This window comes from Miniopterus schreibersii, assembly GCF_964146895.1.
Source record: "Miniopterus schreibersii genome assembly, chromosome: 4".
NCBI lineage: Eukaryota > Metazoa > Chordata > Mammalia > Chiroptera > Miniopteridae > Miniopterus > Miniopterus schreibersii.
The window spans coordinates 44,631,036-44,658,650 of NC_138105.1; the positions used below are offsets into that span (position 1 = coordinate 44,631,036).

Sequence of the window (27,615 nt, forward strand, 5' to 3'; positions counted from 1 at the left end):
TGTTCAACCTATTGTATAGTAAATAGCTCAAACTGGCAACATTAAGTACCACCTGAATGTAAGAGGTGGGGGAGGAGGCTGCAGGGATTAGGGATTTAATTTTTCTTTCCCCTAATGCATCCCCAGTGAGAGAAACATCACCTGGCACATAGCATGCTCTTCGTTAATCAATACTGGTAGGTTGAATAAATCCTTCAAAAACCAATAACTTCTGATCATTCAAAGTTACTGAACGTGCCATGTCCGTGAATCTGCAGTGGAAATTGTGGAGGCTCTTTTACCAAAGAATTTCTGAATAAAGCTTCAAATCTGCTTTTAAAAATTAAACTGCGTGCCCTCACTCAGTGCCGCGTTTCACACTGCTTGCCCTGCGTGGCCTCGGGTCCCCACTCGCCGGCGGGCTGAGGGACGCGATCCCTGCCCTTGAGTCGCCTTCCTTTGTGGTTTTCTCTCCGGCCCGTGCGCCCGCGTTTCCCAGGCGGAGGGGCGCGCGCGGCGGCGGCGCGCGTGGGCGCGCACCCGGCACGGGCGTGCGACTGGCAGGTGGCCGCGGCTGCCTAGGACCCAGGGGGAGCCGCTCCCGGCTCGCTGCAGCTCCACCTTGCGACCGGCCCGCCCCCTCCTCCTCGTCTATCTCCCTTCTCCGGGTTTTGGCATCTCTTGGGGGGGTGGGGGGGGAGCCCCACCAACCCTGACAGCGGGCCTGGCCGGCGGCTTGGTGGGGCCCAGGCGCGGACGCTCGCCAGCGGGCGGCATCCTTTCCCGCTAGGGCCGGCCGTTCTGGAGGAAGGGGCCCCCCAGGCCCTCCCGGCCCAGCCCAGCCGGCGCGCGCGGTCCCTCGGGCCGGGGCGGGGGCCCGGAGCCGCCGCAGTTCCGCAGCCGGGCCCGGGCCGGGCGCGTGGGCGGGCAGGGCCGGGCGCGCCGCCCCCACGGGCCGCGGCGCCGCTCCCACGCTCCCCGCCCCGCCCCCTCCCTTCCCTTCCTTCCCTCCCGCAGCGCGCCGGGGAGCCGCCTGCGGGGCGAGCCGCGCCGGGCGCCCGAGCCGTGTGCGCGCCCGCGGACCCGGGCGAGCCGGGGGCGGCCCCACTCGGCGGCTCTCCGCCGGCTCCCCAGCGGGAGTGGCGAGGCGTGGCTGGGCGGAGGAGGCGCTGGGCGGGGGCGTGGGGCTCCCCGGCGGGCGGGAGGGACCGAGCTCGCCGCGCCGGACAATGAGCCGGGCGGCCGGACGCTGCGGCCACTTCTAGGAGGACGCGGGCGGGCCGGTGCCTCGCGGGCTCGTCGGCGCCACCTGCGAGCAGAGGGCGGGATGCCAGAGCCGGGCGCCCTGGCGCCCTGAGGCCCCCCACGGCCCGGCGTCCCCGAGCTGGTCCTCACTTGGGCACTGGGCTACGTGCAGGCTCTGGCTCGGACGTTTTTCGGCGGGGCGCCCTCGGAGCAGCCGCGATGGCCAGCACCAGGAGCATCGAGCTGGAGCACTTTGAGGAGCGGGACAAAAGGCCGCGGCCGGGGGCGCGGAGAGGGGCGCCCAGCTCGTCCGGGGGCAGCAGCAGCTCGGGCCCCAAGGGGAACGGGCTCATCCCCAGCCCGGCGCACAGCGCCCACTGCAGCTTCTACCGCACGCGCACCCTGCAGGCCCTGAGCTCCGAGAAGAAGGCCAAGAAGGCGCGCTTCTACCGCAACGGGGACCGCTACTTCAAGGGCCTGGTGTTTGCCATCTCCAGCGACCGCTTCCGCTCCTTCGACGCGCTGCTCATGGAGCTCACCCGCTCCCTGTCGGACAACGTGAACCTGCCGCAGGGCGTCCGCACCATCTACACCGTCGACGGCAGCAGGAAGGTCACCAGCCTGGACGAGCTGCTGGAAGGTAGGAGGGAGGCCCGGCCGCGGCAGGTGCAGCCCGGCAGGTGCAGGGGCCGAGCGGCGCGCACCCCCCCCCCGCCCCGTGCTGGGGGGAGCCTGCGGGGCGTCTCCTGGGAGGCGACGGGAATTGTAGGGTTAGGTCCGCTTTTCCCTAGGCTGTGTGTGGAGCTCGCTCCCATCTGTACTCCGACTGCCCTTCCCGAGAGAGTTGCCTTGAAAGAAAGAAAAAAAGTGCTAATGGGCTTTTGACATCTCTCAGAATTGGCGAACTTTGTTTTTGTTTTGGGGTGCAAACTGTTTGAAAAGGTGGCTCTCCGTTGAGGATCTGGGTAACTCTTTAGCGAATAAGCTGCTCGTTCAGCCCTCTGTGTGGACCTCCGTGGAGGCACCTGTGGCGGGCCAGCCTGTGGGGCCCTGCCGTACCTGCTCTGTTCCGAAGCTGTGGCTGTGAAATGATCTGGGTTGGTTTGACTGGTTTGGCTTGCAGTGGAAGTTATATGAGGTCAGGAGAGGTGATCCTAGGCAGTTGTTTTCAACCTTGGCAGCATCTTGGGTCCCTGAGGTCTTTAAGAAACATAGGTGCCTGCCCTCAACCCCCCTCCGTGTTAGGATGTAATTGGTTTGGGGTGTGGTCTGGGTATTCCAAGTTGTAAAAGCTCCACAGGTGATTCAAATGTGTAACCAAGGCTGAAAACCACTGTGCTAAAGGGTTTTCCGTGTTTGGTTGGTCGTGAGGTGAATCAAGGTCCATCCCTCTTGCCTTCTCTCCCCCTGAGATTAGCTAGTTAGGATGATGATGAGGAGCCATTGGAATCAGCAGTTGCTTGTCAACTGCTTCACTCAAAGGGACCGATTGGCTGTATGTTGTGTCATCCTTGAATTCCTGCAATACTTACTCTTCTTTCCTTTTAGAGAGAGAGAGGAAAATATATATATATATTACTAAGTACAGGCATACCTAGCAGACATTGCAGGTTCGGTTCCAGACCACCACAATAAAGCCAGGACCACAATAAAGTGAGTCCTAATCTTTTTGCTGGTGGAGGGTCTTGCTTTCAACTTGTAAAGAATGCAACACCTGTGAAGCGCAATAAAGTGAACCACCAATAAAAGGAGGTATGCCTGGAGTTAAGAGCCTATTTCCAGATCTGAATAGCACCTGTGAAGATCAGACAGCGCCCAAGTATTTGCTGACTGCATGTTTACATACGGTCTGCTCTCGTGCATCTTTCTTAATGCAAATGGCACATTCCATGTAGTCGTAGATAGGAATATTGGCGAGGCAGGGAGAGGAAACTGAACTTTGAGCCAACTGTTTTTCTTATATCATTTCATCGTATTCTGTGTTCTGAAGGCATTGTGCCCATTTTACACATGAGGAAACTTAGGCAACGTGCCTTGTCCCACAGTACCTGCACTATATGCTCTTTCTTCTACAATTCACCTCTAAAAAAACTGATGTGGCCACATTGAGGAGTCCTGAAAGTGGTTGACTTTCTCTCTAGAGTCACTGTTACTAGAAGTTTCCCTTCTCTGGCTAGATGAGGACCCAGCCAAAATTAAGTTGTCTCTTCAATCTATGTGTGTATTGTCAACTTCACACATTCTCTTGGTCAGTTGTGTTTTGGTTTTGAAGGCTTCCTGATAGGTGATGACAACCCAAGGAGTAGAAGTAAAATAAGGATACATTGTTACAAGGGGTTTAGTGGCTCATTTTTCTTTATGTGTTAAAAACTTAGAGCAACATTTGTCTAGATAGTTAAAAACTGAGTGGCAAATTTTCTGACTGACCCAACACTAGATTAGGAGCCCTGTGGAAAGATCAAGGCAGTGCCTATGGATTAAGCACCTGTACGCCCTTGGGATACTGTGCCTGGTATGGTCTCAGGATTTTAATATCTTTCTGCAAAGTAATTTTAACAGTGCATTTGCTATATGAAATTAGTGTATTCCAAAGATGAACATCATCATAGGGGAGATGGTCAAGATGACCATTATGCACATTAATGAATGAGAACACATATTGTATACTGAGTTTGTCATTGCCCAGGTGGTACATAGTTGACTGAGTCTAATTCTCAAACTGTAGTTTCAACTGTACATGGAAGGTTGACACATTTTCTTCCCATCAGTCATTTATTCACCAATTTTTGGAGGATGGGACCCATAGAGTCCACATCACATGACCATATGATAAATAATGATGTAACAAATATTTGCACAACAGAAATGTTTTCGTAGTCTAGCCAATTGCCCACTTGTTTCAAGCAGTATTCAGTTACTGCAAAAGAAGAAAACTGTGCACTTCTTTTGTCATGGTGGCATTCTCTCTGACAATGGATCTTTGTCTAAGTCTTGAATTTTCCAGCAATTAGTGGAATGCCCTGTTGCAAGAGAGTTTTAAAGAGAGAACCATCAATGCTTCATATCAATCACTGGAGAATTTAAATAGTTTCAACTTTTAATTAAAATAGTATGCTCCAGCGTTTAGATTTATCACATAGAAGAACTTACAGTTTTCATTTGCGTCAGTAAAAATAGGTCTGTAGTGTTGCCTGTGTTGTCAAAATTGACTGTTTCATCTTGGTTCATCTTTTTAAATGAAGATTCTCTGATAGAATTTTTTATACCATTATGTTTGACTGTCTTCTCCTCTGCCTCTTCTATCCCATGAAGTTTGTAGTTTACATTGTTGACATTGTTTTCCCTAAAATGTTTTTTATTGAAGAATAGACAAAGTGATGACGCAAGGCTGCCCTCGGCATGTACACTCATTCAGGATCCCAACCCCATTGAACTCCGATAACAAAAGAAATTTGCATGGCCCAGATTTTTTTTTTTTTTTTTTTTCCTGCCCTTGACTTTGAGAGTCTCTGGCAACTAAAAACAATGTTCAGGTGTTGGCTGGCACGGCTCCTGCCCTGCACTAGGCCAGCAGGCATCTTCAGCTTGGTTTACTCACCTTGCTGGATTAATTTCACTGGTTGGTGCTGGCTCTCCCGGTAATCCTGTTTATTCTTTAAAACTGGATGGGGACCTTCTCTTGGAGGAGGACTGTTCGTCATAACCATCAGTATTGGGATACTCAGGTTGAGCTGTGTGGAGCCCTGAGCCAGCCAAGTCTGTATCATCTCTGATACATAACTGAGGATGTCCCCATGACTCACTCTTAAGTCCTCATGTTCGGGGCTAAGAGTCAGAACGCCTAGTCTTAGTTTTGTTCCATGAGTGTTCTCCTCTACTGAGCATTTTGGCTGTGTTTATAGAATGCTGACGTCCTAAAGAGAGATGGTCAAAGGTAGTGGAAGTGATGACTGACCAGGTCAGGATCCCTGGGTTCTACTGACTCATGGATTTGAGAAAAACTCACCTTAGTTCTCTGGGCCTCAGTGTCCTTTTCCATTGAACAAAAGGTTGAAAGATTGGCAGATCCCCTCTCTAAGTCAGATCTCTTCAGGTCTGAAAGGACATGCCCTTTCTCTACCAGGGTGGCTGTTTATTGAGTGTATGAGGCCTGGGCTGCATTTCTCTACCCAGAACCTTCCAGAAAACTGACAAGGCTGCAGATGCCCTCCTCCCAAGCAGGGAGTGGGCATGGGGCTCTGGTGAAGTCCAGTCTCTGCCTCTCTCATTCCAAAGTAAAATGTCATTAGGTGTTATCTCTGCCTGTTACCCCACAGTCAACAGTAAATGAGCTGATTGAATTTTTTGGCATGTGAAAGAATTTTTATGATTTTTAAAAAAATAATTCTTATCCAAGGATATGATTTTAGAGAGAGTGGAAGGGATGGAGAGAGAGAGAAACATTGATGTGAGAGAGAAATATTGATTGGTTGCCTCCTATGTGCACCCCAACCTGAAATTGAACCTGCAACCTAGGTTTGCACCCTGACTGGGAACTGAATGCTCAACCTTTTTTATTTTTTTTATTTTTTAATTTTTATTTATTTTTTTTATATATCTTTATTGGTTTCAGAGAGAGGAAAGGAGAGGGAGAGAGAGAGATAGAAACATCAATGATGAGAGAGTCATTGATCAAGCCTGCAACTGGACATGTGCCCTGACCGGGAATTGAACCCCGATCGCCTGGATCCTAGGTCTACGCTCAACCGCTGAGCCATGGCTGGCCGGGCGAATGCTCAACCTTTTGATGTAGGGCATGATGCTTCAATGAACTGAGCCACCCAGCCAGGGCAATTTTTATGACTTTGACAAATGATACTAACATCCTTCAAGCTAACTTGAAAATTCACATGAATTAATTTGAATTTAAGAAAAATAAAGTTATAAAGAAATTAAGCACTTCAAGTTTCTGAGATTCTCTTACTAAACCTAGTTTATTGAATCTGTTGGGTTTGGTCAATCTCTTTGAAGGTGTTAAACTAAAATACAGTTACTGAGAGAGTTTAAGTAAAAATGAGTCTCTGTAAGAACCCATATTATAGTTTTTTCCCCACTTGAAAGGTAGATTTTTATAGTAATAACAGACACTGAGCTCTTGGAACTTGTGATTGGACTACGTTTCTTTCTTCACTCTGAGTTATAAGATATTTGCAAATATAAGTCAAAAGCTGAGTGCATTAAAGGCACATTTGATGACTGGACATGATAGTTTAACATTGAATCTTTGGTCTGCAAAGCCTTCTCTACCTGACAGACTTCTAGATTCTTCAGGACCTGCTTCACATATTGCCTCTCTGTGAAGTCTCTTCCCACCCCTCAGGTATGTTGGTCTCAAATAGTTGTTGATCGAGAGCATAGTTGTTGTTGTCTAAGGTGTTGGGGGTACAGTTTCTTCCCTCGGGATGCTCACATTTAGAGGGAGAGAGATAGCTAACGTGTACACACACACACACACACACACAGAGAGAGAGAGAGAGACACACGTGTTCCAGTGAAAGTTCTGCATTGACCAGCCTGATGAAAAAGCTGAACAGATGTTGGAGCCAAATCCTGAGGTCAAACTTATAAACTCTTCCCTCTACCTGCAACATTTTTCTTTACCTCTATGATAACTCTTATCTTTGTGATTAGTAGTATATTGGTCTGTCTTTTGCACTAGACTGAGAGCATTGTGAGGTCAGGGATCTTGGACATGCAATAAATTCATTGAATAAATAGCCCAGAAAATTACTTTACTTCCAAATAAATAATTTTTACTTATAAATAAGTAATAAATTTTACTTCCAAATAAATAGTACAGAAAATGATTGTATCTCCCCTGGCTGTCAAGCAAGGGAAGTTTTCTATGAATTAAGTTTGAATAGGGTTGTTCCTCTATATATATGTGAACATATGTACTTTGAAAAAATGGGTTATATTTCAGTTATATCAAAGGTGCTGTGCTCAGTCCTCATTGTGAGGGAATACCTCTTCCTAATACCTGCTTCTATAAATTTTATTCTTCATCTCATTTCCTTAAAATGGGAATTCAGATGTGCAATAATATAGCAGCAAATAAACTCTATTCAGAGGTAATGGAAGAGAAATTTTTATTTGGAGAATAAAGATTTCTAAAGGGTTGGGGAACAAAAGGGAATATTTGGGAGAACATTTATAAGATTAGAGTATGCCATAATGATACTCTGGTAGTTATAAGAAAATATAAATATTTTATGAGGTTTAAACTATGGAAATGGATATTTTATGGTCCTGTGATCCGAAATAAAGGCAACTCGGTTCCCTTGGCATTGGTGGTCAAACTGCGTTCTTCATTGCTGGTAGGGCCAGGGGAGTTGCTGTAGGTCTGCACCTCCTAGCTAGGTCTCTTTCTTCTCACCACACTTACTCATGCTCCCATCACTTCTGTTTTTGTCTCTTCTGATGAAATAAACAATGACTCTATGGATTAGGGATTCTTTTCTTCTCAGCATTACTACCACGTATTAGGTGTTTTATATGAAGTCATTGTGTGAGGGACTTGGTGTTTCGTCACATTTTACCTTGTAATACCTTGTGAAATATGGCTGCACTGTCTTCCCCATTTTACAGATGGGAAAGCTGAGGCTCAGAGAGGATAAGGAAACTGTCCCGTTGCGCTAATCCTAAGAGGTGGGGCTGGAAGTTGAGGCCTTTCTCCCTGGCTTTTCAACTTCTATATTCTTGTTGTTGTTGTTAAGCCTAACCTGAGGATATTTTTTCATTTTATTTTATTTTCAATTTTTTTTAAATTTAATTTTTAATTTTAATTTTTCATTTTATTTGCTAGAGAGTGGAAGGGAGGGAGGGGGGAGAGAGAGAGAAACATTGATGTGAGAGACATAGATGGGTTGCCTCCCACACATACCCTAAACTGGGGCCGGAGATCAAACCTGCAACTCAGGTATTTGCCCTTGACTGGGAATTAAACCTGAGACCCTTTGGTGTGCAGGCCGATGCTGTAAGCACTGGGTAACACCGGCAAGGGCTGAACTTCTATATTCTTAACTGCTATGTTCTACCACCTGTGAGTAAATTCCTCCCCCCCCCCCCCGAGATTTGCATGGGCCATAGTGGATCATCAGTCCACACCTCCATCACTGTGCAGCCCAGCCTATTAATCATTTCTAGTTGGGAAATGAAGATTGCAGTAGTGCATCAGTCACTGTAGGCATAAAGAAATTTTAGGATGCTTCCTGTATGGTTCTTGGAATAAAACACATCATCCTATGCACCTGCAAAGTGATGTCTCTGCATTCAGGTTCTGCAGAGTTCCCTTGCTTGACCTCAGTTTTTTCATCTGGTAAATGAGAGACATGTTAGGTAATTGTGAAAGCCCCTTTCCCCTTTAAAGCTCAGTGACCTTGGGAAATAATTCTGGTTCTGTCTGGCTTCATGTTCCTCTTTAAAAGTTAGCCAGATTTTTTGATCAGATGAGGTTACCCAGGCTTAGCCAGAGTTCTCAGAACCCCCAATAACCTATAAAAGGGTTTTCTTCATAGAATATTCTCAGGAAAGGAAAAATTACAAACCCAGTGAGAGCCCATTTCCTTCCTTATCTCATGCAACAAATACTTCCAGCATGTGATGCTTGATAATTAATTTTACTTTTGTGCCATATATAAGATATTTTAAAAGGTGGGAATAGGTGGATATAAGTATTTTAAAAATCTTTCTTAGTTAAGACAGCCAGCTGGACAGTTGGCTAGATTTGCAGAAGAAGAATAAGTTCATGTGAAAATCAAATATTTGTTTCCCCTTCCTATTTCAGTGTTTAAATGAGTTGGTTTAAAAAATATATATATATATACATATATATATATGTATATATATATATGTATATATATATTGATTTCAGAGAGAGGAAGGGAGAGGGAGAGAGAGAAACATCAATGATGGGAGAGTCATTGATGGGCTGCCTCCTGCACGTCCCCTGCTGGGAATCAAGCCTGCAACCCGGGCATGTGCCCTGACTGGGAATCGAACCACGATCTCTGGGGTCATAGGTCAATGTTCAACCACTGAGACACGCCCGACTGGGCTAAATAAGTTTTTATTCTAGAAAACTGATGCAATTTCTTTTAATAACTTACCACTTTCACTATTGTCTGAGATGCCTCACTTGATTTTTCTCTTTAGACATCTGCTGTAAGCACATTCTTGTATCTTTATTACGTGTGTGAGTTTAAATCCCAGGATTATTCTAAGCCCCGTAATATTTTCAGTGTCTACTTTTAGTTAGTTCTCTGACATAGCTAATATTTAGTTTTGCTCGTCTTTTGCATTTATTCTTAAGCATTGTCTTTAATAAATGTATTTCATTTATAATTTTAATATAAAATTATACCTTTTAAATTCTATGAGCTGGAAGTATTTTAAGCCTAGAATTTTCATTCCTTAAAATATGCTCTAATTTTTATTCCAATCCAGAGTATTTTATTCTGTTTGTCATGCCTTTTGCAGCCTAAAGCAATAGACTATCATACTGTGTAATTTGTCAGAAGCTATTACCTTATAGACTGAAGGTGTAGGGGAAAGAGTGGTCTGTGAGATCAACTTAAGTAGTTTTGATTATACTATACCATTTACTAACATTTTAAAAAAGTGACTCAATAATCTATATTAGGACCTATTGTATTACCTTTAGTTTATATGTTGATTAAATTATAATTACTTGCAACCAAAATATATCATAGTGGACGTTTTAAAGTATGGTCATTGATTTCGCTCTTCCTTCACTATGTATGTTTTACAAACTTCAGATTATTTTGTTATTTTTTAAATAATGTAATTTTTAAAAAAATATCTCTATTGATTTCAGAGAGAGGAAGGGAGAGGGAGAGATAAATAGAAACATTAATGATTAGATTAGAGAGAATCATCGATCAGCTGCCTCCAGAACACCCACTACTGGGGATTGAGCCCACAACCTGGGCCGGGGCCCTGACCAGGACTCGAACCACGATATCCTGGTTCATGGGTCGACGCTCAACCACTGAGCCATGCCAGTCAGACTGTAATTCTTTCTTTAAAAAAAAAAAACAGCACAAAAACCAGTGAATTTTTATTGAGAACTCACTCAGAGCCTGGTTCTGATATTCATGATCGTAATTGTTTCTTAAAGGCGGTGATTGGTGCTCCCTTTCCCAAAGCTCTTTCTCATCACTCATCATCTTGGTCTTTTGACTTCACAGTATTTTGCCTTATCTGCTATAGAATCAAGAAAATAAACAAGGAGTTATCACTCAACCAGCGTGGCCCAGTGATTGAGCATCAATCTGTGAACTAGGAGGTCACTTTTCTATTCCGTTCAGGGCACATGCCCAGGTTGCAGGCTCGATCCCTAGTAGGGGTCGTGCAGGAGGCAGCCGATCACTGACTCTCATCATTGATGTTTCTTTCTCTGTCTCCCTCTCCCTTCCTCTCTCTGAAATCAATAAAAAAAACTTACTACTGGTTATACCCATGTTCATCAAGCCTCCATGCGAGAAAGAACTTGAGAAATAGCCCAATGTAAACTCATCTCTTGTTAGGTTAGTGATCAAAGCCAATAGCCAGAAGATTCCAGCTGAACATTATAATAAAACACTGGGCAGCAAGTCCCAGCATCCAGTGGCTCTTTGATAAACAGTAGTTGTCCTCAGCATCTTAAAATTTGTGTCTTTGTAACTTTCCCCCCACCAGTAATTCTAGAGCCACTATTTGAATCTCCATAAGGCTTTTCCTGCTTTTACAGAGCAGCGTTTCATGCTTTTTGAAACAATGGTCCTGCTTTCTTCTACTATTTCCCCTTCCCTCCTACCCACTAAACATCACCTCTTTTCTGGACAAACATCTGGTTTCAGAGTCCTTCATCACTTGCACTGAAGCTTTTCAAGCAGTCCTCATTATCAATCACTTGCTTAAAACTGGGGCCAGGTCTTCCTCTTAGATCTCACAGTGAGATTTCAGGGATGAAGCAGGGAGGTGTTAACAAAGGTCTCTAGAAGTTGGGGAAACCCTGTCAAAGAAAGTTTTACCACTGCTCAGGTGATGAGCCACTTGAAGGACTGACTGTATATCCATTATACCCCAGTTTATTTGCAAATATTATTAGATGGGCACATTTTGCTGTGAAGGTCGGTTTCTCTCTCTAGCTCGCTCGCTAGCTCACTCTCTCTCAATATCCTTAAGACTGCAGTGTTTCTCAAACTTTAGCAATGTTTGGGACACTTGAAAATGAAAACAATGTAAAAAATCTAAGCCCAATTGCAGAAGCCCAGCATAGCCTTCATACTTTAATTACATTGTCACTTAAATATTTATAAATATAAAGGTAGGTGTGCACTTACGCATGTAGATCTTACACACCAATACAACCCAAACAGATTGGTAATGTAAATACCAATAAAACTGTATAATCAATAAGAATGCAAAATAGCAATATAAAGCTACAGATGCTATTTGCTCAAGTTAAGTTGTTCCCAACGTGAACCATGGTGCTGAATGCTGAGTTCTGTGTGCTGTAGTTCGCATGGCCTTGCGATGAGTCAGTTTTGCACTGCTAATGAGCCTTCATTCCTGCAGAGTAAAATTATGTCCTCTGGCCTTAACTTGCTGTGCACGTGTCTTTTACATATATTAAGTCCACTTTTTTCTCATTAACTGCCTGCAGAGTTACACCACTTGATGCCAGAAGAGTTAAGACTGTGGATAGAGTGGCCTGGCTGTCCTTGACTCAGAAGCAGTTGTTCAGATGTTCCAGAATCAAATGATATAAACATTTTAAGTCTTATCATCAAAATAAGCACAGAATTGCCCTGGCCAATTTGCCTCAGTGGTTAGAGCATCGGCCTGCGGACTGAAGGGTTGTGGGACATGTGCTGGAGGCAGTCAGTTGATGTGTCTCTCTCACATCGATGTTTCTCTCTTTTACCCTCCCTCCTCCCTCCCTTCTACTCTCTCTAATAATCAGTGGGAAAAAATATCCTCAGGTGAGGATTTAAAAAAAAGTACAGAATTAAAATTGCCATAGTGAACTCTGGTAGGTTGTATAGTTGACTCAGATGTGAGGAGCAGAAAGACATAGATAGTGGATCTGATCTGTAGGTTCTGTCCTACCAGGAGATTAGATACAATTTTTTTTAAGTGAGTAAGCTTTAAGGCTTTTTAGTTAGTGAGTAGGATTTTTGTTTTTCCCTTTACAAAATTTCTTTGATCTTAAGTTAAACTCCCCCTAAATTTCAGTGGTTAAACATGGGTTTGTGGACATACTTCTTCATAGATACTCAGATGTTCAAAGTAACTCTTTTGCTCAGTGGAAGGTATAGATTGTGCAACTGGATATGACTTTGGGAAATGACTTATTTCAGGCACTTGCCTTCAGATATGCTGAAAGTGTTGGTCTTAGAGATGAAAGATCTGATCATGTGCCTTTAGTATTACCCTGCAGGAAAGGCCATTATATTTATTTTGTGAATGCAGTGGACCAGAGACTCAGCAAATGAGTGTGGAGTGGTACAGCCTCTGGGGCAGAGAAATGAGCTTTGTGTTACTCTACTGATCCCCAGAAGTTAGTTAGTTAGTTAGTTAGTTAGTTAGTTAGTTTGTTTATTTATTTATTTATTTATTTAATTTTAAATCCTCACCAGGATATTTTTTCCACTGCTTTTCAGAGAGAATGGAAGGTGGGGAGAAAGAGAGGGGGAGAAACATCGATGTGAGAGAGACACATGGATTGGTTGCCTTCCTCACGCGCCCCGACTCCGGCTGGGGACCAAACCGGCAATCGAGGTATGTGCCCTCGGCCAGAATCGAACCCAGGACCCTCCCGTCCACAAGGTGATACTTTAGCTACTGAGCCAAACCGTCTGGGGCTGATCCCCAGAAGTTTGAATTCTGAGCACTGTACAGTTCAGGCAGAAAACTTAATTGAGTTGTTTGCCACCCAGAGGAATAAATCATTCTTTTTTTTCACCCTGTCTTTTTCTTAACCAGCTGGGTGTGGGAACTTGTCTCGGATGTGCTTTAGATGGAGATACTCACGTTATAATCCACCTCTAGGAAAATCTCACAGATGCTGTACCGATGAAGGACATCAAACCACCTTGTAGATGCAACACACCCAGCTTTATTTTCCTTGCTTACATTCCTTGGGAAGTAATTTTTCTCACTTTAGGAAGTTAGAAAGGAATGTAGGTTCCTGAGATTTTTGCTGACATTAGACATAAAGTGTCTTTTCTTTCCTCTTTGTCTTTCTTTTTCAATGTTTCCATACAAAAAATGTATATACACTTTAATAGCGAATAGCTCAATTTTGAAAATGAAATGTATTTTAATAAACATGACCTTTATAATTATTCAAAGTGTGTGTATACATTTTGGGGGGACATTCTATATTTAAATCTTTGGATGGGGGTTTCTCTAAGCTTGATGAGTCCTTGTACAATAGACTTCCAAACAAGCTTTCTTTTTCATCGTAAAACTTAGTGCTTACTGCCAGTGCCCAAATTTTGTGTAACTAATTTCTGTCATGAATGTCAAAATAGTTTATAATTACAAACTATTAGTGGTGTTAGACAGTTAATGTAAGTATTTTAATAAAGGTGGATGAGAGACTTTACAGTAACTGATAGAAAAATAGGCTAAAACATACTATTGTTGCATTTCCAAGTGCATATGGTTGTTTGTAGCTATTTGTAATTTCTCACAGTAACTTGACATTTTAAATATTGAGGGATTATTGTGATTTGGCTATTAAAACACACACATATATAGAATATGTATTATTATATCCTTATATATAATACACACCAATACACAGGGTATCCCAAAAAATGCATATACACTTTAACAGCTGATAGCTCAATTTTGAAAATGAAATGTATTTTAATAAACACTGCCTTTATAATTATTCAAAGTGTGTGTATACATTTTGGGGGGACACCCTATATATAAACACATTAATATGCCATTAATTGAAAGAGACCTTACCTTTACTGGACTAAGAAGGTGCCCTGGGCTCTTGATGCTTTGGTAGTTTGAAGAGAAAAAAGAATGTTGATGGTTACTAGACAGCCCTCATGTCTTGGTTGTTTTCCTAAACGCCTTCCGCATGACCTAAAAGTGTCTCAGACCACGCATGTCATCTTTCAGGAGCCTGACCCTGAGCCTCCTGGACCATTCTGCGTAAACAGCTACGCTGTGCAGAAGTAATGCAAATCCAAGCCACGGGGTGTGTCAGCTTGTTTTGGCAAATAGGCATTTTGTCATCACGTTTTTTTCCTTTGGCTTCACCAATATATATATGTTTAAATTTATGTTTATTGAAAGTATTACAGATGTCCTCCCCCTTCCCCCATTGACCCCTTCCACCCCGCTCCCACCCCCTCTTATGTCGTCATGACTTTGACAGACATGTTTTGAGTGCTCATTACATACCAGGTGCTGTGCTACATGTGGGTGGTATGAAAATGGTACAGTCAGTTTTCAAGGAGCTACTAGTCTAGGCAATGGTTTGTGATGAGGGATTGTTTTCACAGCCAGTTGTGAAAATTAAAAGCCTCACCCACATGTTCTGGTGGCACCAGGGTGATTCCTGCTCCATTGAACTGTGGTGAGGCCTGGGCATCGGTACTTAGACAACAAAGTCACCTGATTTAAAAAAATCCTCCATTCATATCCAATAGAAGAGACAGCTAAAGAATTCATGATTATGAGCCCTGGCCAGGTGGCTGAATTAATTGGAGCGTCGTCCCACACACCAAAAGGCTGCAGGTTTATTCCCAGTCAGGACACATACCTAGATTGCAGGTTCCAGCTCCAGTTGGGGCATATATGGGAGGCAACCTAGCGTTGTTTCCCTCTCTCTCTCTCTCTCCCTTCCTTCCTTTATCTGTCTCCCTTCCTCTCTCTTTAAAAAATCAATAAAAACATATCCTCAGGTGAGGATTTAAAAAAAGGAAAAAGAATAAGGGATTATGAGAAATTAAGACATTGAAAGCTCACAGTACAAGAGTAACCAAGAGTGATATAATTTTTAAATTTTACTTTAAAATTATGGGACATATACCTGTAGAAAGTTCATAAAACATACATGCACAGCCTGCTGAGTTATTGAGGTGAACACCTCTATGATCACCAGCCAGGTATTGCCGGTATCTGAGATGCTCTCCCTGTGTCCCTTCCCAGTTATAACTCTTCCTGTGTAATAGCAACCTGACTCTTACTTTTATTCATATTTTTGCTGCCAATGAAGACATTCTAATCAATATAGTTAAATATTGTTTGTTTTGAACTCTGCAGAAATTGAATCCTGCTGCAGTTATTCTTTGGTCATCTTTGGCTCGCTGTTGTTTCACATAGCTTGTTTGTGCATTTTCATTACTGTATAGTGGTACATTATATGACCACACCTAAATCCATGTTGGGTATGTGGATTGATTCTCACCTTTGGGTATCGGGCAATACTTCTATGAATATACATATATGTGTATGTGTATATATAGAGAGAACATATATTCTGGTGCCCATATGTGCTAATTTCTCTAGAGTACTTGTCTGGGGTGGATTTCTGGGTCATATGTTATCTGTGTTGTCAACTTAGTAATAAATAATGCCAAGCTATTTATCTAAGTGATTGAGCCAATTAAAAATCCTCCCAGCAGGCCTGGCCAGCACGGCTCAGTGGTTGAGCATCGGCTCAGGAACCAAGAAGTTACGGGTTTGATTTCTGGTCAGGGCATAGGCCCGGGTTGCGGGCTCAGTCCCCGGTGGGGTTGTGCAGGAGGCAGCTGATCGATAATGTTTCTCTCTCATCGATGCTTCTATCTCTCTATCCCTCTTCCTTCCTCTCTCTCAAAAATCAATAAAAACATATTTAAAATAAAAGTCCTCCCAGCAGTATAGGAAGATTCTACTGCTTTACTTTCTTATCAGTGGTAAAGAATCTTGACAGGTCTGTATAAAAGAGGCAAGGCAGGAAGAAGAGGAAGGTTATTTCAGGAGGAATGGGAATGAGAAGGTATGGTGAGTGTGGAAAGAAATTGCAAACATACTGGTTTGATGCTAGCTTTCGATCCTGTGGGGAAGTGTGGGAGATGAGGCTGGAGGTGTGTGATGTGCTGGGGAGTTTGTCCTGTATTCTAGAGGCAGGAGGCATCAGATCCACATTTTACAAAACTTGCCTTGGCACCTATGTGCTGGATGAGGTGAGGCCTGATGTAGGGAGTTTAATCCAGGGAGGGTGAGAGAAGGCAGAGTTAGGGGGGTGGATTCCAGAGGTGCTTAGACCTAAGTGAAGTTTTGCCAGTTCTATAGAATGTGGGGAAAGGGAGAAGATAAGCGGGAGTCCTGGTTTTTGCTTGTGACTATATAGGTGGTGATTTCTTTCAGTAAGTTGTGAAATTCAGGAAGAAGAGAGGCTGAGTTTAGGATGGCAGTGAGGGGGCATTAAGTGAGTTTTAGACACGCAGTATGTGAGATATCCATAGATTATTTAGCAGAGATGTTCTGTAAGTGACTTGAACTAGAGAAAGGACTAGGCTAGAGATGTTCTCATAGTTTGAGTTGTCAGGCTTTTGGTAGTGGTTGGAGCCAAGGGGGTGGATGTGACTGCCCATGGAGAGTCTAAGGGGGATGAGGGATGCCTGGATGGGTGGGAGACAAGGATCTTGGAAAGCAGACCGAGAGGGAACCATCCAAGTAACCGGTAAAACAAAAGAAATTAGATCCTGGAAGCTAAGGAGAAAGATCTGCAGGAAGGGAATCATGACTGGTGTCCAGTGTCCTCAGAAAACACCAAGTGAAATTAGAAAGATGTGCTTCGCATTTGGCAGTTAGGAAAGAAGCACTTGGGGATCAGGGCAAGCAGTGTCAGCTGGCAGAGCAGAAGTGATGCTGCAGTCGCTTAAGAGCAAATACTGGGTGAGGAAGTAGGAAAAGCAGATGAGGAGTGCTTTAAAAATATTTTATTATTTTTAAATTACAGTTGGCATTCAATATAATATTAGTTTCAGGTACAGCATAGTGATTAAACATTTATCTAACTTACGAAGTGATTCCCCCCCCATAAATCTAGTACCCATCTGGAACCTTACATAGTTATTACAATATTATTGACTATATTCCCTATGCTGTACTTTACATCCATGACTGTTTTGTACCTTCTAATTTATATTTCTTAATCCCTTTACCTTTTTCACCCAGCCCCCCCCAAGCCCCCTCCCATCTGGCAACCACTAGTTTGTTCTCTGTATCTATGAGTTTGTTTTTGTTTTGTTTGTTCAGTTATTTTGTTTTTTTTAGATTCCACATATAAGTAAAATTATATGGTGTCTGTCTTATTCTGCCTGACTTATTTCACTTAGTGTAATTTCCTCTAGGTCAGTCCATGTTGTTGGAGATGGCAAGATTTCATTCCTTTTATGCCCAAGTAATATTCCTGTGTGTGTGTGTGCATGTGTGTGTGTGTGTGTGTGACATCTTTGTTATACAATTGTCTATCATTGGACACTTAGTTTTCTTTCATATCCTGGCTATTTTAAATAATGCTGCAATGAACATAGGGATGCATATAGCTTTTTAAATTAGTGTTTTGGATTTCTTAAGATAAATATCCAGAAGTTGGATTGCTGGGTCATATGGTAGTTCTTTTTTAATTTTTTTAGGAACCTCTGTTCTGTTTTCCAGTGTGATTGCATCAATTTGCAATCCCATGAACAGTGCACAAGAGTTTCCTTTTCTCCACAACCTCACCAACACTTGTATGTTCAGTTATTGATGATAGCGATTCTGACAGGTATGGGGTGGTGTCTCATTGCAGTTTTAATTTGCATTTCTCTGGTGATTAGTTATGTTGAGCATCTTTTCATGTCTCTTGGCCATCTGTATGTCCTCTTTGGAGAAATATCTATTGAGGTCCTCTGCCCATTTTTAAATTGGATTGTTTGGGGGATTTTTGCTGTTAAGTTGTATAAGTTCTTTATATATTGTGATATTAATCCCTTATGGGATATATCATAAGCTAGTATCTTCTCCCATTCAATAGTTTACCAGTTTGTTTTGTTGATTTCCTTTGCTGTGCAAAACCTTTTTAGTTTGATGTAGTCCCATTTGTTTATTTTTTCTTCTGTTTCCCTTGTCCAAGGAGACATATCAAAAAAATATTACTAAGAGCAATGTCAAAAGTTTACTGTCTATTTTTTCTTCTAGGAGTTTTATGGTTTTTGGGGTCTTACATTTATGTCTTTTGCCTATTTTGAATTTATTCTTGTATATAGTGTAAGGAAGTGGTCTAGCTTCATTTTTTGCATGATCTGTCCAGGTTTCCCAACATCATTTATTCAAGAGACTCCATTGTATATTCTTTCTTCCCTTGTCATAGATTGGTTGACCATATAGGCATGGGTTTACTTTTGAGCTCTGTATTTTGTTCCTTTGTTCCATGTGTCTGTTTTTATGCCAGTGCCATGCTGTTTTGATTATTATAGCCTTGCGGTATAGTTTTATGTCTGGTAGTGTGTATACCTCGAACATTGTTCCTCTTTCTCAAGAGTACTTTGGCTAGTCAGGGTCTTTTATGGTTCCAGTGAGAAATGCTCTTTAACTTTGGAGTGAATGGAAGCCTAAAGCCCATTAGGTTGAGTGGGATGAGGAATGAAGAAAGGGGGGCATCTGTGTGTATATTTGAGGTGGGAGACACTGTGTATAATCCTGTAGGGAGGGCTGTCTAGTTTAATGGAGGAGAGAGAAAGAATGCCCTTGACGTATCAGCATGGGGAGAGGGAAGGACCCAAGTCCTGTAGAAGGACTTAATAATGAATGGGGGGAGGGTATCCTTGTCACTGAAAAGGGAGAGGAGGTGGGAAGAATTGACACTGAAATATATTCATAGGGAAGAGGTTTTCAGAGAACAAGAAATTTTCGAGTTTCTAGTTTTCAATAGCCTCTTAAATAGGAGGCGATTAATTTAAGGATGAAAAATAAGGGTTAAGAAATATCCAGGTTGTATTATTACACAGTCGTGGACACTTAGTTTATCAACCTGCTAAATATAAAGTAATAAAAGATGTCTCTGAACAAATGTCAATGGGACAAAGCCATAACCATGCCTCTGGAGAGAATCTGAAAAGGAAATTGAAAGCCTTTTCTGTTTCATACCACGCTTGAGAACAATTAAGTTGTAGAGGGTGCTTTTCCTCTTTGTATGTAGTATTCACAGGATCATAATTTTCAAAACGATTTCCTCTTAGTGTCTTATGGTCAAAGAACTGTTATTAAAGAGAAAGAATGTATCTCAGGTCTCTTCAGCCAGAGACCACCAGGAACGTACTTATAGTTGGGTTCATTATCGCCGCAGTAAGGATGCATGATCCCGTGGGGCTTCTCAGGAAGGGTGCTGGACCTGCCGTAGACCTGGCGCTTCAGCTGGATAATTTCAGGGGAGATCTAAGGGAGCAGGGCCTCAATCTGTATTCACTGCTGTCGGGAGGAAGGGCATTTCTATAATTGGGTATCTCCCTAAATCTTACGGGGAGGGCAAACTAGATTGAGCAAAAAGCTGTAACTGGTAAAGACGTGGTAGTCACTCATTGAGTGGGGGGGTATTTGGTCTTGTATGGGTTGCACACTGACCTCGTTTTTGTGTCACTTCATCGTAGTCTCAGAGAGACTTTGTTTGACAGGATGTTCTGTGAGATTAGATTCCACAGGAGGACACAGGTCAGCTTCTAATAACATGGAGTCTACCTATGAATATCAGGTCAGTTCTGGACTTCAGGGACTGCTTGATTTCCGTTATATCCATCTATGAGATATATTTACATACACATATGTATTTATATCCTAGTTTAACTCTAGTTTTTAATGAGATCTTATCCTTTCCTTGCTTTGGCAAGTGCAGTATTCACATGTACTGGGAAGAGATAGGTAAATTCTCTCATGATGTATTTTATCTGGATAGCAAGACTTTTACTGTAGAATATACTTTCCCAGCCATATCAGTAGCGTAAAATGTACCTCCATTTGGAAAACTTGTTATATTTCTGAGGAACGAGCAGAAAACAGAAGATGCTTACACTGATCCAGGTGGGAAGTAGGTGGTGATGGGGGAAGACAGGAGGGGCATTTTCAGAAATACTTAAAGGGTAGACAGAACTCGACGTCTGGATGTAGTATGTCGGGAACCAGACGAATGAAGGGTGGCACCTAAGTTTCTAGCTGAGTAGTTGGAGGAGGAAGTGAAGTTGCTCACCAGGTTGGGGAGGAAGGTGGCAGGGGAGTAACAACTCTTAGAGCAGAATCCATACAGTAGCATCAATCTGGTTGGGGGGGAGGCTGATCGCTTCTGATCAGTCTTGTAGGTGCCTAGTATCTGACGGAGAATAATAATTTATTGTGTGATTAATGGCAGGAGCTAGAACTGCCCAAGGAAACCAAAATCTTAAATTCTTTGTCAGCGTATCCCTGTGGGCAAATCTATATAAGTGATAAGGTTGCAATCAGGTTGTTTGGTGGGGACATGACAAGGGAAGCTGGCCTGGGTTTTGTGGTGGCTGTAGTTATCAAGGTATGACATCTCTACTGTAGGGTTTTGTGTACCCAATATAAAGAAACACAAGTGTGGCCTCAAAACCATGTGCTGAACGTTCGTGTTGAAATGTTGAGTGCCAAGGATGCCAAAGTGAGGTTTCTTATCACGTCAGCACCTGGCACACGAGCTGGCGCATAGTAGGTATTCAGTGCATACTGTGAAGGTCAGTCTGGGCTTAGCAGAAGAGTACTCTGAATTATTTATGTCTCCTGTGGATGTAGAGCAGGGGTGAGGCTCTGTCCAGCAGGCATTGGCCAGCCTTGTTCAAAACTTTACATAGTTATTATGGGACTGATCTAGGAGTTTTTTAATAGAAACATTATGAGGGGAGGAAGGGAGGGAATTAAAATGTATGTGTAATCACACACCAACAAATTAAAAGACAGGCTTCCTTTGCCTATTTTCATTCTGACATTCTGAACCCGTGTAAAGAGGCAAAATACAGACATTTAAAAGGCAGTTCTCCTGGTTAATATGTCGACTGCGCAGGGACTGGGTTGATCAAGGAAATCTGACGTATTAAATTTTTCTTGTTTTGTTTCTTTTTGCCAATGTCTTTTTATCTTTATATTGGGAAAGGCTTTTCTCCAACTGACTCCTCTCTGCTCCTAAAAAAAAAATTTAAAAAAAAATAAAATAATTAACCTTTTCTTGCTGAGGTTTCTTTTTATTTTAATATTTTGGATCAGAACATACAATTTAACTTTTATCATAGGTAAAATAAGTAAGAGCTTTTCAATGTGAGAGTTTCTTTCTCTATAAAGTTAAAGCAAAATCATAATTGTCTATTTTTGCTCATTAATACATGCAGGTGCTACATAGTTCTATTTTATTACATTTATACCTATTTTGAAATTCTGTGACACTTTCCCAGATGATTACCCTGGAAAAATGATTTAGATAAACCTACAGAGATTTTAAAAAATCTCTAAATGGTGACTTCAAATTACTGATGTGGCTGCAGCATTAAAGCCTGCGACTGGTCCCCTAGATTTCTTGGACAGGCCCAATGATGCCTCCCAAATCCTCAGGACTTCCCTTTCACTATTTTGGTGATTTTTGTTTTAAGCATTCACAGCATTTAAGGGTTGTATCATATCATTGTAATATTAAGAATGAGACTGTCATACAGAACGGGTGAAAAAATAATGGTTTCTTTTTGAGTTAGAGGACGTCTTAGAGAAAAATCTTAGAGTGTAACCCTCTTATCTTGTATGCCAAAAAGTTGAGACTAAAAGAATTGGGTGGCTTCTGAATCTCCCAAAAGAAAAATTCTTATTTTTATAAACATATAATTTTGCTTATTCGATGAAAAAAAATTATTTTCAACATACAATTTTGGAACTTAAAATTAATGAATATTGATTTGGTAGACCAATTGACAGATAGTTTTTTATGATTTTCTTAATAAAAATTGAGCAGAAGACTGTGTATAAATGCACACATCATTTTAACTACCTAATACCCTTTCCCATTTAAATAGATATAGAAAAGGCTGTTTAAACCAATTATTTTAAATCCACATTTTTGAATTAAGAAAAAATGCCTGAGTTATGTTTCTTTGAGCTAAAACTCTTTTTTTTTTTTTTTTTTTTTTTGTGATGCTTCATTAATTGAGTAAATGATCCTATAAGTGAATATAATTTAGTCAGCTATGCGAAGATATAGTGATCATTCTTTGATTAGGGCTGAAATCTATCATTGGAAGGGGGAGGAAAATAGTTTTATTTCTTTATATGAATATATTATTTTGTGATGTAATTATCTCTTCCAGATGAAATTTTAAAAATTAGTTAATAGACTTTGGAACTAGGAAGTACTTTGGAATTCATCTGGTTCAACAACTACATGTTACAGATAATGATACTGAGACCCCAAGTGCAGAGAAATTATCCAGGAAGACACTTTTGATCAGAACAGAACCCGATGTCTCTTGTTTCTTGGTCCAGTGCTTTTCCCTCTCTCATGCATGTTATTCTCAAAACCAACCTAGATGCTATAAAAGAGAAAGGGAAGGCGTGGAGATGCCAGAGAGGGAGGATGTTGGTCCCTTTCAGTGAGCCTGTCAAGTTTAGGGTCCACTCAATGGGCCTCCAGCCTGCCTTCTTCCATGGTGGGGAAATCATGCTAATAAAACTGATTTTTGCTTTTTCAGGTGAGAGTTACGTGTGTGCGTCGAACGAACCATTTCGTAAAGTTGATTACACCAAAAATATTAATCCGAACTGGTCTGTGAACATCAAGGGTGGCACCACCCGAGCCTTGGCTGCTCCCTCCTCGGTGAAAAGTGAAGTGAAGGAAAGTAAAGATTTCATCAAACCCAAATTGGTGACTGTGATCCGAAGTGGCGTGAAGCCTAGAAAAGCTGTGCGGATCCTTCTGAATAAGAAGACCGCTCATTCCTTTGAACAAGTCTTAACAGATATCACCGAAGCCATTAAACTAGACTCAGGAGTGGTCAAGAGGCTCTGCACGCTGGATGGAAAGCAGGTAAGGTGTTTCTAGCCCCCAGCTCCATCTCACTTTGAAATTCTCCTTGCAGCACATGGTTATATGTCTGACGATATGAACTTTGCATCTGCTGGATATTAGGTTAGTGGTCCTCCTGGGGGGGGGGGGGGAGATGTGTGCTAATTAGCTTTTATCATGAAACACATAAGCAGCTCACCTGTTTCTCTACCCAAAAATCTCAAAATTGTGTAGAGAGAAATCTGTCTATACTTGCAGGTCGCTGGGAGGTAAATGCACACTTGAGAGGGAAAGTGTTTCGGTTGAGGCTCCGTGCATTAGGTGGGCTCCGGATTGAAGGATGGGGGGTTCCTGTTGACGAGTAGAGTCATGATGGCTTTGGGTAAGCCACGCTGAACACTTTTAGAAAAACCTTTCTTCCCCACTCGTGTATAATATGGGAAGTGCATTTAAGAGAAAGTATTTTCATAGGAATGTCCATATGAATTTCAGAGGGCAGAGAGGTAATTAATCAGCATTTCTGGAAAACACACACACACAAATTACACAGGAAAGTGCATGTCAAGTTGTGGTAACAAGACACCAGGAACTCTAATGGGTGAAAAACAAATTTGGGCAAATTGCAAGAGCGCATGAATAGCAGTTACACAAGTACCGGGTTTTGCCACAATCAGATTATCATTCCTAAAAAGAAACATGTGGTTTCTGAAATGTATTTTCCCTAATTTCAGTAAGGTTAAAGAGTTGATATTTACACTGCATAAACATAGTTTCCAGCATTGCATTTGTTTCTTCGTTTCGTTTTGTTTCTTCTCTTGAAAGTAATTTATTTTGAAGTGTTGGCTCATGTAGTGGTAAAAATGAATAATATGGAACACCAGTGTCTTCTGGGGGGAAAGGTAGTTTTCCAAGACCAGACCTAGCTACTGGGTTGCTTTCTGAGTCTTTAACAAGATTTTAAAAATGGGTTCTAAAAATTCTAGTAGAGTACAGCGAAGTTATAGCTTTTCTAATTAATCAAATTAATGATTAGAAGAAGCCTGCCCCAAGACAGGTTCATAATATGACTGGAAATAGCCACTTTACAAGTTGAGTAAGTAGCACAGTACAATGCCAGATACTGTAAGATTTATTCTGCAGGTCAGTGAGAATAAATTAGACTATAAGACAGAATATTTGAAAAGTCAAATAGTTAATTCTTGGTGGACACAGAGAAGACAGGAAATATAGAAAGATATTTATGATGCCTAACAAAAAGGAAAAAGGAAAATCTTCAGTATGCCAAGTTAGAAAACCTAAGTGGCATATAAACAGTACATGTAGATGAGATTTTTTGAAAGTTGAAACTCAGATTTGGGAATCTCCAAATGAACGTTCTTCAGGGGAAATTTAATTGAAATAAAGAAGTTGAATATCTAATGGAAATACAGTAATCATTGAAATTTTAATAGTTATCCAAAAAAATTATCTTAAAAAAGACTCCAGACTAGAAATATTTGTATGTAAAAGTGTTAATGAAAGCACGAGCAATCCCAAATCATCAACATATTAAGGAATAATAGAATTAAAGGCTGGCTTACTGTTAAGACACCTGTTAATAGAAGATACAGTTATTGCACATGTAATCCCCAAAAGATGTTGCAAAAGAATTTAACAAAACACAAAATCTATATTCATTTAGAGGTTTAGTGATAAAAATGGAAGGTGAATTCTCTAACAAACTAAAAAATCCTATCTGAAACAAAAGGTCTGTGTATTGGTATACAAACAAGATACTGGAAGTATTTATGATAATCAGGTAAGGACACCTGATAGCACCAGTATTCAATATTCTACGTATTCCCTGATTTTTATTTGTAGTTTAATTGCAATTTCAATGGGACTGTAAATGAGTTTTGGGGAGATTGGGGGAGGGATACCTGACAAAGTGATTTTAAAAGTTAATCTGGAAAACTAGGCAGGAAAATTTTGGAAATAATGATTAATGGGCTCTCATGCTACCAGATATTAAATCACCACTCTCATACTATAGCAAAAATAAATTCCAGGTGTTTTAAAAATATAGATGTCAAAATGAAACCAAAGAGCTAAAGGAAAAGATGACATTAGTTACGTTGACATGAAAAAGGACTTTCTAAGCATAAAAGTAGTGGCAAGATCACAAAGGGAAGAGTTGGTTAGATAAACATAAAAATTAAAACTTTCTAGATGTCATAAGCAAGACTTATATACTTTTATATTAAATTATAGTTTAATATGAAAAAAAACTGAACACTGCAATGGCAAGATGAATCAAGCATCAGACAGACAATTTGAAAAGGTAGAATTATAAGTACTAAGTATAAAAAAGTTCAGTCTCCCTAAATATGCATTAAAGCAATGAGATATTATTTTTAATATTCAAAATTGAATTTTTTGAAAAAGAAAATATCCATTATATTTTAGTAGGCAGTTAGTTGGCATTCTCAAAGACTGATAGAGGGAAGCAGTTTGTTTTGTACAACTATAAAAATGTTCTTACTATTTGAACTAATAAATTAACTTATAGGAACATTTTTCCTAAATAACCTGAGATGCAAACATAATTATGCATGAGAATTCATTCCAGCAAGAAGAGTGAAAGATTGAAAACAATTTTAAAAGTCCCTAAAATAAAAACCAGTTACATAATATTACCAAAGAGTTAATAGGAGTGGCCATTGAAAATTATGTTTGGGGAACTATTTAAAAACACGGGAAAATGTTAAGTGAAAAAGGCAAGAAATAAACTCTGTAGTATGGTTTCAATTTTGTGGTAGGAAAGAAAAGGAAAGTAGAGGAAGAATTTTTTTTAAGCTAATTCAGAAGGAAACACAATTATAGTTGCCATCAGAAATCCAGTATTTGCTGTTCTGATTTCCACTACTACTTCCTCATGTCTATTTAAAAGCAAAAACTCAAGCACTGAGAAAGAAAACAAAGACAGATTTCAATCAGATTGTGGAAATTAAAACATTATGAGTTAATCCTTGAAATTTTGGCATGTGGCTATAAAATGTTACAAGCATCACTTTTGTCACTGTTTATATCTAAACATGATTTCCCATGTGCAAAGAAAAGAGATACTTTTAAACTTTCAAATAAAACATTTCTTTGGAAAAAAGTATAGATTTTAGTTTTCCTAGGCACAATTTTGGATATTGTGTTTTCAGAGTGCCAGGTACCCTTCAAAGCTATAGTTTTCTTGGCACTGATTCAACATCTGTACTCTAGATGGACTTGCCATTTAAAACTTCATGTCTGTTGTTTGGTTGATATATGCTATAAATATAAAGAGGACATTACGTCTTGCTTTGAAGTAGCATAAGAAATTTGTCTTATGCTTAAGATTAATGCAAATCTTTAAATGGGCAGTGTTCATTCCAATTTTATTTTATAAATTGATTTTTTTTTCTTTTCGGGAATGTAAAACTATCTGCTTTCTGAAAATTCTCCAGAAAAGAACAGCTTCGCTTAGGTGAAGAGAGAGGCATGAGAGAAGTGTGATATTAATGAGTTGTTCCTGCACAAAACTTTAGGCCATCTGCCTCAACTTTTATGTTCTTTCCTACTCAGACTTACCGTTCTCATCTTAATCTGACCTTGGACAAAAGCTTAGAGAGTAAACAATTTATAGGCAGTTCATGATGCACAGTCGCCAATTCCACCCCGACACCTGCGTTAGAGTTTTAAGGGGCCCTGGTTATCTTCCCATGGGCTTTAGAGCTTGCCTGGTTGAAGGGGGATGGACGGTGTGGCGTGAGCCCTCGTTGTCAGAGTGGATCATCACGTCTTCCCAGTGGTATTGACCCCCTTTCCAAGGTCTGGCTCGGTTAGTACCACTAACTCACGTACTGTATGTCTCTTGTAAAATCATTTCAAATGAAATAAAATGTTAGGATTTTGTCCATGTTAACTCTTGGGTGTTCTCTAGTGTACAGCAGCGGTTCTCAACAGGGTACGTTTTTGCCTAGGGGGCATTTGGTGGTGTTTGGAGTCATGCTTTCATGCCATGACCTAGGACAAGGATTCTCCTGGCATGTAGTAGGTAGAGGCCAGAGATGCTTTTAACTACCCTACAGTACACGGGACAGGCAGACAGATACAACATAGTTCTCCGGGGTCCACGATGCCAATGATGCTGAGATTCAGAAAACCTGGTATGAAGTGCATGAAATGATGCAAAAGGAAATGATACTTGTTTGAATGTTAACTTTATCAATTAGGCCACGTGCTAAGCTTTATTTCAGTACCTGTAGATTTCCCCATGGCCTGTCTGT

The 27,615-nt window shown here is 41.2% G+C and overlaps 1 protein-coding gene across 4 annotated transcripts in view; it reads left to right on the top strand.

Annotated features, from left to right (window-relative positions):
• Positions 1-1,172: 1,172 nt before the first annotated feature.
• Positions 1,173-27,615, top strand: part of DCLK2 (doublecortin like kinase 2) — a 132,335-nt gene continuing 105,892 nt past the window's right edge. For all 4 annotated transcript variants that reach the window (XM_081134091.1, XM_081134092.1, XM_081134093.1 and 1 more), the window contains exons 1-2: positions 1,173-1,864; positions 23,004-23,338. In XM_081134091.1, coding sequence (XP_080990217.1) covers positions 1,444-1,864; positions 23,004-23,338 — 756 coding nt within the window. In that variant the 5' untranslated portion in view covers positions 1,173-1,443. The remainder of the gene's footprint in view (positions 1,865-23,003; positions 23,339-27,615) is intronic.